Source organism: Pleurodeles waltl, chromosome 7 (genome assembly GCF_031143425.1).
Source record: "Pleurodeles waltl isolate 20211129_DDA chromosome 7, aPleWal1.hap1.20221129, whole genome shotgun sequence".
Lineage (NCBI taxonomy): Eukaryota > Metazoa > Chordata > Amphibia > Caudata > Salamandridae > Pleurodeles > Pleurodeles waltl.
The window spans coordinates 1,203,851,855-1,203,865,651 of record NC_090446.1 but is presented as its reverse complement, the minus strand read 5'-3'; the positions used below and the strand labels follow the sequence as shown (position 1 = coordinate 1,203,865,651).

General features: G+C 43.9%; 1 protein-coding gene across 1 annotated transcript in view; it reads left to right on the top strand.

The window, feature by feature from the left end:
• The window catches only part of LOC138246102 (heparan sulfate glucosamine 3-O-sulfotransferase 3B1-like), a 41,110-nt gene extending 36,035 nt beyond the window's left edge, over nucleotides 1–5,075 (top strand). The window contains exon 2 of the mRNA XM_069200343.1: nucleotides 3,557–5,075. Coding sequence (XP_069056444.1) covers nucleotides 3,557–4,175 — 619 coding nt within the window. The 3' untranslated portion in view covers nucleotides 4,176–5,075. The remainder of the gene's footprint in view (nucleotides 1–3,556) is intronic.
• The last annotated feature ends 8,722 nt before the right edge of the window (nucleotides 5,076–13,797 follow it).

Genomic DNA, 13,797 nt, shown 5'->3' with positions numbered 1-13,797 from the left:
TTTTCTGTCAAGTGACGGACTTTTCCCCAGCCCTGCTCCCGTTTTATTAGCCTGACATGTAGCTTACCATTGGTAACAGGTGCAGCCTTTTACGGACTCTTGCTGTTGTGCCCGAATATGCTTTCGTTTTCGAGACACTGATTTCGTGAAGGAATAGCTTCTACGAATGAATGCAAGAGTTAATACCGAACTTGAAGACACACAAGCTTGAAAAACAACTCATCCTTAGGCGGTAAACAGAATAACAACGCGTTTGTTCTTTATAACACCAGTTATTTAAGCGCTAAGAGGTATTTCACTTTATGAACTGTAGCATATGAAGGGCCAGTGTTGATAATTGATGCAGATTTATTCATTCACGTTTATGACGCACATCGTTCAGCACGAGCTAAAGATGTTAACATGGTACAGTAAGGGAAATAAGGGGAAAAGGTTACAACAAATAAAGGGTTCTAGTCTCAGAGACTTGCTTTTGCCTTCTTCAACAATAAAAGAGGTGTAAACACGGACATTCAGTTATTCTGTGTATATTTGGTATCTAATATTTGATCTTGTAGCTCTGGAGTTCTTGTGTTCTTGCTTTTTAGCAGACATTTTTTCCTGGATAGGTTTTAGTCCTGTTTCTTTTTCCTCTTCCATCCCAACAACCTCTGCAGTGCTAGGACTTGCAGTGGTTACTGGGAGAGAACACAACTAGTTTCATCAGTATTTTGGTCTTTATTTTTTAGTCTGCACCATTTTATACGGTTTGGGTAGATTTAATAATATTTAGCGCTGGGTTTGTACCACAAAACTGACGCAAACCAGAGCAACATGTTTATTTGAGTTTTGCTTGCCAGTTCCGGAAAGGTGCCTGAAAGCAGAGCGGAAAAGTTGCCTTACTTTGGTTGGGGGGCATTACATGGGAGGTACATGGTTTTTGACACAAACAAACAATAGTACTGCGGCCTTTGCCCTAAAAATAAAAACGCATGTTTAAGGTGGCGTTAAGTTACAGATATTCTTTTGTTTCTTTAATAACCGCGACGAACAAAACTGCAAAATGCTTGTTATCGCAAAAGCCAGCCATGCCTGTAGGTGTCATACATAAGACGTGGCCACGTGTACCGGGTGATTATTGTTTGCTCCAAGGCATCAGTGCGCTATGAGATATTTTTTTCCTCCAACCAGTGGCACCGGCTTGTGTCTCCCCTTCCCAATGCGCTCCATCTTCCCGACAGATTCTGCCACTTGACTTGAGATGTGTCAGTAGATTAACTATGACGAAAAAGCTGCCAAAAAATGGCATTACAGATCCCACGATTGGATTACCTCAGCCAGCTGTCTCTCGCAGTTTGTGGTGACACAGAGGTGTTCCTTAACCTTGCGTTGGCCGTTTTCTCCCACCCCGGATTGTATTTACGTTTAGAAACGATCCGAGAACCAGTTACTTAGGGAAAGGCGTTTAAGGCTTCTAAGTGGCTAACGAGTAATGTAGGCCAATCTCTCGTTAGCTTTAAGCCCATGGCTCACCCGCTGGGCTGCAAGCTGACACGCATACCTAGAACATCACACGGATGGAAACAGCCTCCCCTGCGCTACGGCTCCCCTGAAATCATCCCCCCCCCACCCCCCGCACACAGTCTCTCACACATACGCCCTCCCGTGGTTTGAAGACCTGGGATCAGAAATGGCTTCTCTAAAAATATTCGTTTAAAAACCATCCCTGAAACAGCACAGAATTTGATTTCAAAGGTATTAAGGACACAGATCTGTTGAAAGTAAAATCCATAATTACACCTCCATCTCCCTATCTTTCCAAGTTGCTCTTACCTATATCCCACCGGTGTCACTCCCTCTCTGTCTTTTTCCTTTTCTTTCTCTCCCGCATGCACCCACCAAGTGCACCTGCCAACACTGAAGGGCCTCGTAGCATCCCCTGCTTCTTTTTGTCACAAGTGCACAGTTTTCCTCTTTTCATCCTACTATTTCACCGATGCACCTCTGTTCTGGTGGGGGTGCGCTCCATTGAGTTCCAATTAGAGTGTTATGTCAGACTGTCCTCAGTGGGCACCGGTTTGTACTGTGTTGTCTAGTGTGGACCTGCTTGCACCTGAGTTTTATGTACCACCAGTGCTTTAAATGGCCAGATACTGTCCGGTACTGAGTATTTGCACTTCTTTATTTTGAAAGGGAGAGTACCTGGACTTCTCAGCACTGCTACAATATATTTAATAGAAGAGTACCTGTTTTTTGTTTTTGGACAGGGCCCTCTCTTCAGGGATGTAAATGTAAAAAGTCTCCGCATGTCTGTGATTTACAGAGCCTCAGGGGCCCTTCATCACCTTCTTCAGGAGGGCCCCATTATCTAGCATTAAAGCACTGCCCTTGCACATTTCTGGTAGTGGGCTGCATTTGGACTACCTTTGGGTGATATGTGTGCTACATTTGGGCTCTTTTTTCCCTCTAGTGGTTATCTTGGGAGACTTATTTGTTATGCAGCTTCCTAATTTCCTCATTTACTGCAGTATCCCTAGAGTGCTGAAGTATTCACCAGAGTTCTCTAGTGCTGCCCAGTATGTACCAGAGTTCTGGGGCATGGGCCGGGTATGTACCAGAAATCTGTAGAGCATGTCAGTATGCACCACAGTTTTCCTGTATATGTTAATGTGTTCCCATAATTCTGTAGAGGACATCAGCGTGCATAAGACTTTAAGGCCCATATTTATACTTTTTTAGCACCACATTTGCATAATTTTTTCACGCAAAAGCGGCGCAAACTTACAAAATACAATTATATTTTGTAAGTTTTCACTACTTTAGCGTAACAAAAATTACGGAAATGCGGCACAAAAAAGTATAAATATGGGCCTAAAGTTGTCCAAACTCTTTCTACTCTGTGCAATTCTTACTTGCCTGCCGTGTTGTCCTTACATGTTCAGTCATGATTGGAAAGCTAAAAGCAGCCTTTTTCCAGCCTTTACTGTCCAGAATGTCTCCCTCTAAGAACCTGCCCTTCAACTGCTTGAAGCCTTTCTGAAAATGCGAGAACCTCTCTACATGCCTCGTTTTAGCTTTCCTCCCTCAGACCACTTTCTTCCTCTAGCCTCAACTGTTCTTGGGTTGCTATAAAATGTGCCAACATTGGGAAGCCTCTTGACTTCTGGGTGATTCTGAAGGGCCAGAGTCAGGCATATGTTATTACATATACACTGGAAACAATGTTTGTTATTTGTGAAATTGGAGTAAATAAGAGAGCTGTTAAATACCGCAAACCTTTTATTAGTAATTTAAATATTTTTAATTGAATATTGCCTTTAATTGCCAAAATTATCCTGATGGACACGTATACTGTCTTGATGTGTTTTACACGTGTCAGTTTTTTCTTTGTGTTTGGCGTTCTGTATTACTGAAGCGTGTATTTGGGATTAGCAGAATATTTCGGCTTTTTAATGGTAAAAAAATTGTATCCTAGGTTCCCAATTATGGCCATTTGCGTTTTCTTCTAAGAATTTGTTTTCGATTGTGTCTTATGTGCTACAATGTTAGTAATCTCTCCTTTTCATTTTTTTTTCAGGGACTTAATGCCAAGAACCCTGGATGGACAGATCACCATGGAGAAGACTCCGAGCTACTTTGTAACGAAGGAGGCACCGGCTCGAATCTCTGCCATGGCTAAGGACGCAAAGCTCATTGTGGTGGTCAGAGACCCTGTGACAAGAGCGATTTCTGACTACACCCAGACTCTGTCCAAACGGCCAGATATCCCCACCTTCGAGAACCTGACCTTCAAGAACAGGACTACAGGCCTCATAGACACCTCGTGGAGTGCCATCCAGATTGGTATCTATGCCAAACACCTGGAGAACTGGCTCCAGTATTTCCCCATGAACCAGATCCTCTTTGTGAGCGGGGAGCGGCTCATCACCGATCCGTCCGGAGAACTCGGCCGTGTGCAGGACTTCCTGGGCCTCAAGAGGATCATTACAGACAAACACTTCTACTTCAACAAGACTAAAGGCTTCCCATGTCTGAAAAAGGCTGAAGGGAGTAGCAAGCCTCACTGTCTGGGCAAAACGAAGGGCAGAACCCATCCGAACATTGACCAGGAAGTGGTACAGAGACTGCGGGAGTTCTACAGACCATTCAATCTGAAATTTTACCAAATGACGGGTCACAACTTTGGCTGGGATTGAGACTGGCAGTGTATTACCACATGAAGTTATTATCTAAATATATATAGATAAATATATATATGTCTGTAAAATGTACAGAAATCTATTTTATAATAATTTATTTTTAATTCTGAAGCAATTAATTCACTGAGCTGCCTAACCACACAGAGTTTTTATCCCACGACTTATCATTCCACCATGTTTACGTGTCGTCGTCTTTGCCAGTTTTGAAACTGACGGTGCTTCCAAATGCCTGGACAAAGGACATATTTAAAAAGAAAAAAAGCACAATTGTTTTCTTTTTTTAACCTTTTTTTAATTACGGGTATTTGGGATTCTAAAAAACTAATTTTAGCAGTACTAGGACTCTCCAGACACCCTTATCTGCTCTGTAGACCGGGTCTCCTGGACAGCCCCTTTACAGCTAATCTGATTCCTTACTTGTTGGCTTCTGTGCTGCCAAGTGCATCCTGTTTATTGCTCCTGCTTTTGTTTTCATTGTCTAATTGTGTGTAATGGGAGAGGATCCAGAAGAGATTTTCAGAAAGTTATGACAACAAGAAGACCTTGCTAAAGATAAGCAGCTCCTTGGCAGAATGTTATGCCCGCTTGTTACCTCATATGCCTTAGAACAACCATATATGTTGAAACCTCTTATTTACAAAATGTCCTCTGTTGGTGTGGACAGAGTAAGATCTTATGCCAGTTTCAATGTATATGGAACCCTGTTGCATTGAATCCCCTTTTCTATTTGGTTGGCTGCTCTTGAGCACTCCTTCTTATTGGCTGAGTGGATTTCTCGAGCAGCAATCAAGTTTTTAAATGCAAAGAAGGTGGGTTTCTGCGACAGTAAAAACAAAAATGTTCTCTGCACAGAACAGTGAAGTACTTCCATGTAATAAAACTGCAAATATGACTGTCCGTTAGTAGTTTTTGTTTACTTATCTGAAACTTCTTTTATCTAATGCGTGAAACTATACCTTTACGTTTGAAGCCATTGGTACTTGACAGCCATTAGGCCTGTGAAAAAAGCAGTTATTATTTTGTGGGATAGCTGAGTGGGATAATGTGCCTGTTACAGTGATCTGTGTGTAACCTGTATTTAATGGGCTAAAATCCCAGCAGGGCTGGCTGACTCCACCTTATACGTCCTTTTTTTGGGATGAGTATGTTGGATAATAAATGGTCGCTCTGTTACATGCTTTTTAAAGTGCCTAGACGCGCCCTGGGGAGAACTGTGTGCTTTGTTGTTTTGATTAGCTGAGTTATCCTGGTGACTGGTGGTGTAGAGGCTTGTGTAGGGCTCCCTCTAGCAGGTGGCTGTAACTGAACAAGGAATCGCAGCACCCTGCTGTCTATTGCTTGTTTATTTCTTTCAGACCTAAGGGAATATTCAACAAAGTGCCCTGCCTTTCACAGGAGGACTTTATTGAACTTGATCAAGTGACAAGAAATGTAATCTCTTAAGAGGGTCACAAGACTGAAGAATCATGGTTGGTGTGTTTTGCTGATTATGCTAGTGAGTTAGAATTTACATTTTAGCTCACACTAGAACCGTGCTTGTATGTAGGCGGGTGGGAGACTTGAAGGTGTGGGTTTGGTGCCAGTCACTAAAGTCAAATGGATTAGGAGCTATGATGGACCAACCTTAAACTGGGAGGTTTTTGGTTCCTTGCATCGCTGACAGCTGACCAGAATACCGCCCAAAGTAACTCAAATTTCCAATCCATATGTTTTATAAACCCCATTCCTCTGCAGTTATCCCCAAGTTCCTCTTGTTTGCTCTTGGTAGGGATGAATTATTCCACGAATTAAGCATTTTTTTCTCCATGAAAGTAGGAGGGTCCAAATAAGAACAAGGGCATTTGACCCCTCCCCCCACCCCCAAGGAAATTAAGTTTGAGTGACAGGCTTCTTTGCCTTTGGTGCACTCTCCCGGGTTGATAGGGCGGGGACAGAGTAACTCACGTCAGGCTTTCTCTCTAGTTCTGCTCAACCCTACTGGCTTTTCAGGGACATTGACTGGTTTGGAGATCCTCCATTTCCCTATAGGCTGGTCTCCTTTAGCTGATATTGAAGACAAATACATTTTACAAAATTACCTTGCTGGAACGATTTTGTCAAAAAAAACAAAATAAAAATACTTATAAGTGGGAGGCATTTTAGGTTCTTCAGTGCAAATCGATTATTGCAACTCAGACACTTCCATTACAGGTTCTGATGCAGTGGAGCCTACATTGGTAGCCAGAGACTGGCCGATATAATTAAAGACTATCTTCGTATTGTAGGAAGCAGCTAACTTGGTTAGCCCAGACTTTGTTTCCTGTCCTCAATGTGAGCCTTGATTAGCTCTCCCCTCCAAAACACATCTGCCTTTGACTTTGCACCAGGGGTACATTTTATTTGAGCAAAAGTGAGGATGTCTATTGCCTTTTTTGACCAATGGATCCTGTCAGATGTTCGACTAGATGCGATTACTGCAAATATTTCTAAAAAAAGTTGGCATGAAGAAAACCAGGTCGGTCTTTTGTGGTAATACATTAATATGTCAGATGCTGCCTGCAACTAATCTCGTGATTTGACAATTCTCAAGTTTTGTATTAGATGTTCTAGTAGAGAATGATCCAAGGAAACCGTACCACAATGGATGTTTTCTGAAATAGTGCAGAACATTCCACCGATGGCTATATTTCTTGAACAGTCTATGGAAGTGCACTGCAAGCATCCTTGTTCTGAACAGTCAGGACATTTGGTGAGTGACTTCTGGCTATACCTGAACATCGAACGGGATGGAGCGCAGTGGTTAAGAGATACTACCTTCTGACTGGCTGATGAAGCGAGTGTGATGTTGACTGGTAAAATGCATGGGGAAGGTAAAGTTACAAATCAGGACTGGATTAGTGTTCACTTGTCTGACTTGGTTACATCACATTCTGAAACAACCCAGCTATGAACATTTTACCATACTATCAGTGTAGGCTGCGTGAGTTTAATTTTGGTTTGAGGAGGTGTTATCTCACTTGAGCATGATTGCTGGTGTAGTAAACAGTTGTGTGTTAATAGCAATTTGTTAACTGTCTGCAACTTCATCTGTTGCCACGCCAACTCAGGGCCCATTACAATGCTCCTATAAGCCCCGCACTTGTGTTTCTTCACCCCTCATTCATAATAAGCCATGCCTGGGACATCCTTCATTTTCCGCGTCAGTCGATATCAGGATTTTTCCTGTCCGAGACAACACTATAATCATTTTCTTTTTATTCTCCAAGAAAGAAATAGAGGTGTGGTTAGATTTCTCACGGCTGTAATTATGGCTGAGTTTTAATCAGCCAAGTATCAAAAACGGACTTTATAAGTGATGTGTTCTCTGTAACCTGGTACTCTAGCATAGCAAGTTTCTAAAAATATATACATATATATAAATATATATATATATGAAAAATGTACAGCAAGTATTTTGTGGTATGTATGACACAAATTAATTTTACACAGAGAAAGATGTTTCTAGGGAAATGCAATTCTGATAATTCATACTATTTCTTTGTATGAACAAATAAATATATATTTTACCAAGTTAAGTTCTTGTTTGGCGTTGTTTCTTCCCTTCTGCAGTCAGGCATATCAGAAACTTTTGCGGGCCAAAGTGAAAAATTGCAGGTGAAACCCCTGCTCTTATTCCAAACCAAAGGAACGCTAGTGAATGTTTGGGGGAAATTGTGAGTTTCAAGCATACTTGAAACTTACCAATTAAGACAACCCAACAGGATGTAAAGGCAACTGTAAAGTGGGCTTGGTGGTTGTCCTCGAAGGTATGTCTGAAGACGTTAGTGACAATGATGGTTTTTGAAATGCAGATTGGCCAAGGAATATTTGTTAGACCTTCAGAAGATGGGGGGGATTCTGTTTAAAGGGTTCTTCTCTTCACATTGGTCAGTGACATTGGTCAGAGCTGGAAATTATTTAAAGATGCCTTTTTGATTTATGTTCACTAGACTTAGGCCCATATTTATACCTTTTTAGCACTGCATTTGCATCGTTTTTTGATGCAAAAGCGGCGCAAACTTACAAAATACAATGGAATTTTGTAAGTTTGCGCAACTTTTGCGTCAAAAAATGACGCAAATGCGGCGCTAAAACAGTATAAATATGGGCCTTGAAGTTTTCAGTAGTAAGTACCAAATTCACTGTTGCTACCAGATTGTGACCACAAGGGTCTGTCCTTCAGCTCCACACTGACCAATTAATGAGATTTGTCAGGTGAGATTTGTAACATTAATATGTTTTAAAAAACTGCCTGACAAAAGATGTGCACATTTTATTTTGGGTGGATACCCATAACAATAGCTGATCAAAAATACATTTTTAATAACACTTCATTTCACTGTCACCATCGTCATGTTGATGAGATTATATCACATGTCCATGCCTGTGATTGACCTGCATACACACGAGATGCAGCAAGTGTTAGCCAAGGAGGTTCCAAACACAAGGGGAACCCGTGGAAACCTAGGGATCTGGGGTAAAGTGTTTTCTAAGAAACAGTGGTCCCCGAGGAAAAGAAACTTTTGTAATACAGTTGCCATAGAGTTACACTTAAATCTGTGATGAAATTTTTAAATTTCAACTAGGAGATTAGTATATATTTATTGAATCACAGATAGCAAGAGTGTAGTGGGAAACCAAGCACTTAAAGGGCCATCGGAATCAGTGTCCTCAGGCATATTCAATGTGACATGGACACTATTCTTTCAATATATATGACTCACTCTAATAATAATAAATAGTGCATATCCTTCAATCCTTAAAGGTCCTTGAACCAGCTCTCCTCACTGTCTGGTCGCCTTTGCCAACCTTGCTGTGATCAGAATGCAGTTTAGTACATTCACCCTCTTTGTTTTTTTTTCTCTCCTGTTGTGCCCCTGTGTGCTGTGCGTTTTGGCCCCTGCTACCTTCCTGCAGTTTTTTTCCCTACTTATTTCCCTGCCCGCCCTCCTCCCCGCCCCTCCGACCCCAGGACCTACTTAATGGTGGTCGCTGCATGACCCCACTGAGCAGGTCCTGGAACCAGCTCCCCTCGCTGTCTGGTCACCTCTTGCAGGTTGGTTCATTCACCCTCTTTTCTTTTTTTCCCTCCTATTTTGCCCCTATGTGCTGCACGGTTCGGCCCCTGCCCCTTTATCGCTTATTTCCCTGCTGGCCCTCCTCCCACTACGCCGTTCCCACCAAAGGACGTATATAATAGCGGTGACTGTGCAGGCCTATCCGCACCTGGATTCAACCCCTCCAACTATCCGTCGATACTCTGACACCGAGCTTTGGGACCTGGCCCCTGGAACCAAGACAACAAGTGCTGCATCACCTCTCCCCGGATCATGGTCCGACCCTTCGCCTGCAATGCCAATACCTCCAAAACAAGTCCACTGCCTACTGCTCAACGCAAGATCGCACTGCAAACATGCCATGGAAATATAGGACACCATAAACACCCTCAGTCTGGACGTGATGTTCATCACCGAGACCTGTCTCACAACCACTTCGGCCCCTGACATCACTTGTGCCACCCTGCAAAGCTACAAGCTGATTCAGAAAGACCACCACAACAAGCATGAAGGAGGCATCGCCATCATGCTTAAGGACAGCCATCCCTGTACCACCTTCGAGAAAGAGATGTCTTACCTCATGGAACACCTTTACTTCCTTATCCAAATCAACGCCAGAACATCCATCAGGGAACCCTCGCGTACAGACCCCTGGGGCCCGCCTTCTGCAAGGCAATCACAAACTTCATTGCCCACCTGGCCATCGCCTCGACACACTGCATGCTTTTAGGGGATCTCAATTTCCACCTAGGCGACCCCAATGATCACAACTTCACCAACCTCCTGGACAGGCTAAGCAAGATTGGACTCAAACAACTAGTCACCAGCACCACGCACAGCAGGACACATCGTGAACCCCATCTTTACAGCCGGTGATAAAATTAAGTTCTTCCACACAACGGAGCTCACATAAACTGACCACCATTTGGTACATTTTTCCATAACCAACAGACCAGAGACTTTCATCACAGTCCCCCTCCCATTCTGCAGATAAGGAAAAATCACAAATACCCAATGGACCACTGCTCTCTTCTCCAGCAAACCCATCCTCTCCCTCAACCTTGAGCAAGACGCCTGAAATCTATCCGAATGGATCCTCAACGGTGCCAATAAAGTTGCTCCCACAAGGAACTCCACCTCCAGAAGATCCAGCAAGCCCCAAGGTGGTTATTTTCAGTTATGAAAATTAATAGAGCGCATGGCTACCCGAAGGCCTCCCAGCACTGTGCTGAAATCTTCAAAAACAATGCTTTGGGGACGGAGATTAGAACACCTATGTTTTTAGTAGCCGCTGAAAGGAGAGTTCGTGGCAAGTTTGTCATAGGGCCAATGGTAGAGAGTTCCACAGTTTGGGTCCAAGATAGGACATGGATTTTCCTCCCCATTTGGCCTTTTATTGGGGGAATATCAGCTAAAGCTGCCAATGATGTCCTAAGATGTTTGACGGGCTTATGAAAAGAGGCCAGGGTTTGTAAAAGTGGCGGGTCTTTGTCATGAAGGGCTCTATGAATATAACATAATGTTTTGAATTTTAGCCGTTGCTCCAGAGGGAGCCAATGCAGAGTTGAGAGAGCTGATCTGACTGATTCATACCTGGGTATTTTAAAGAGAAGGCAGGCAGCAGTATTCTGCACCACCTGCAATTTCTTTTTGACATATTTTGGTACACCAAGAAACCCGTAGTCCAGACATGGGATAATTAGTGCCTGTATGATCAGACTCTTTGTGTTAAGTCGAAGTATTATGAAAATCTTTCTGAGAAGTCTGAATAAACCAAAACAGAGGAGGATATTTTATTTGCCTGATGATCCATGGATCGAACCATACTCCAAGACTCTTAGGCCCGTATTTATACTTTTTTAGCGCCGCATTTGCGTAATTTTTTGACGCAAAAACGGCACAAACTTGCAAAATACAATTGTATTTTGTAAGTTTGCGCTGTTTTTGTGTCAAAAAGCGGCGCAAATGCGGTGCTAAAAAAGTATAAAATTGGGCCTGAATGTGTATCCTAGTGAATGTAGAACTGGGGAGATTAGGTTTAGTTTAGCCTGATGACCCAAGATCATAACCTCTGTCTTGTCTTCATTCAGCTTGAGTCTACAGTCAGACATCCGTTTGGATACTGCCTGTAAACAAGGGGTAAGTAATGAATCAACTGAGTTCTGATCGGTAGAGAAAGATACCACCAGCTGGGTATCATGTGCAAATGAAACTAAGGAGAGGCCATATGGTTCCATTACTTATGCCAGTGGCAACATGTAGATATTAAATAATGTAGGGCTGAGAGAGGAGCCCTGCTGCACTCCCCAGTTGCTCTTGAAACAGCTAGAATTCACCCCGAACTCAAGAGAGAATGCAAATAGCTAGAAAGATGATGGCATAGCAGTAGAGACCAAGCAAACCGTACCACCTTCCAAGAAGCACTGAACAAATATCATCTCTGGCTCAGAGAAGCAAAAACGTTCGCCCTTCTTAGCCGCAACCGCCCAAGGAACTTTTCAAGATCTCCTTCCCAGCAGCCACCATAAACACATTCCAACCCTCACCGACCCTCCGTGACTCACTAGCAGACTACTTCCACGACAAAATCACAGTCATCTACAGAAACTGTCACCCCCAACCTACTAGCATCAACCACCTTCTGACCCCGTCAGGTGACTCTCCTAGCCACCTGATCACTGACTGGAAGCCTCTATCATCCAGGAAACAGCAGCCCATATGAGTTCGACCCACTAAAGCTCATCCAATGACCCATGCCACCACTACATCTTCAACCTGGAAAAGACAGAAATCAGCAGCATCCTTGTTCCCATCCCCAACTCCTCCATCTGGACTACCACTGTTCCAAAGCATGGAAGCAAGCAGAGGTCAAGCCACTCCTTAGGAAACCATCCACCGACCACCGCAAACTAAAAAATGACTGCCCTATTTCACTGCTTCCCTTCCGAGCTAAGGTCCTGGAAAAGGCCATCAACCAACAGCTATCTGAACACCTGGAAAGACACAATCTACTGGACACGTCCCAATGTGTCTTCCACGCCAACGACAGCACCAAGACCACCCTAATCACTGCAATGGATGACATCAGGTCCCTCCTTGACAAAGGAGAGAAAGCTGCATTGATCCTCCTTGACCTCTCTGCCGCGTTTGACACCATCTCCGACTACACCCTCACCACTAGACTCTACCACATTGGGATCCAAAGCAAAGCCCTCAAATTGATCCGCACCTTTCTCACAGAACGCACCCAGAGAGTCCGCCCACCTTTCACCTTGGAACCAAAGAGCACAATATGTGGCATCCCCAGGAGACCTCACTCAGTCCCACCCTTTTCAACACCTACGTGACGCCGTTGGCCGAGATTGTTTGTTCCTACGGGCTCGACATCATATCATACGCTGGCAAACCTCAACGTCTTCTGTCCCTCTCCAAAGACCACGCCACCCCCAGAGACAACTTCAATAATGCTATGACCCACATCACCTAAGGAATGAGATTTAACTGCTTGAAAGTGACCATGGACAAGACAGAGGTGATCATCTTTGTAAACAACACCTCCCCTTGGGATGACTTCTGGTGGCCCTCCATGCTCGGGCAACCCTTACCCTGACTACGCCTGCAACAGTGGTGTTATCATCAACAGCAAGCTCACCTTCAAACAACAGATAAACGCAGTAGCCTTCTCCAGCTTCCACAACCTCTGCTTGCTAAGGAAGATGTTCAGATGGATCCCCATCAAAACTAGAAAAACAGTAACCCAAATCAAAACCAGAAAGACAGTAACCCCAACCATCATCGCCCCCAGACTAGACTATGGAAACGCCCTTTATGTTGGACTCATGGCACACCTCCCCTACCGCCTCCAAACCATCCAGAATGCAATGGCAAGATTTGTCATAGACCTCCCCATGCGGACCTGCATCAGCCCCCATCTCAGAGGTCTCCACTGGCTGCCCGTGCACAAGAGGTGCACATTCAAGGTGCTCACCCTCACATACAAAGCTCTCCACAACACTGAACCCCACCTCATCAACCGCAGACACTCCTTCCCTCAGCCCACCAGGGAACTCCATACCACAACCCTTGCCCTCACTCAAATCCTGAGAGTTAGATGCAGCAGCAGTAGTCACTCCTTCTTGTACCTCGCCACCAAGATCTGGAACGACCTTCCCCCTGCCTGCGTACCATTCACACCCTCCTCAACTTCAGGAAAAAGCTCAAGACATGGCTCTTTGACGAGAAGCTACCAGTTTGCAGAGACAACCCACAGCACTTGGATACCCCCTGGGGTGAGAAGCTGCGCTTTACAGATCTAATGATTGATTGATTGATTGATTGAAATATCACAGTTTTCAGTTTGTCTCATTTCTAGACACTAGCAAAAGGGAGCAACAATCTCGATTTCTGGCCTTGGTTCAGTTCTTTACTCTGAGCTGGTATACAGAGCTTGCCGAATGAAAAGATGAACTCCATTACCTGACTACACAGGCCTGCAGCTCATACAAAGACAGTGAACATTGGTGCGATCACAAATAGAGCAATCA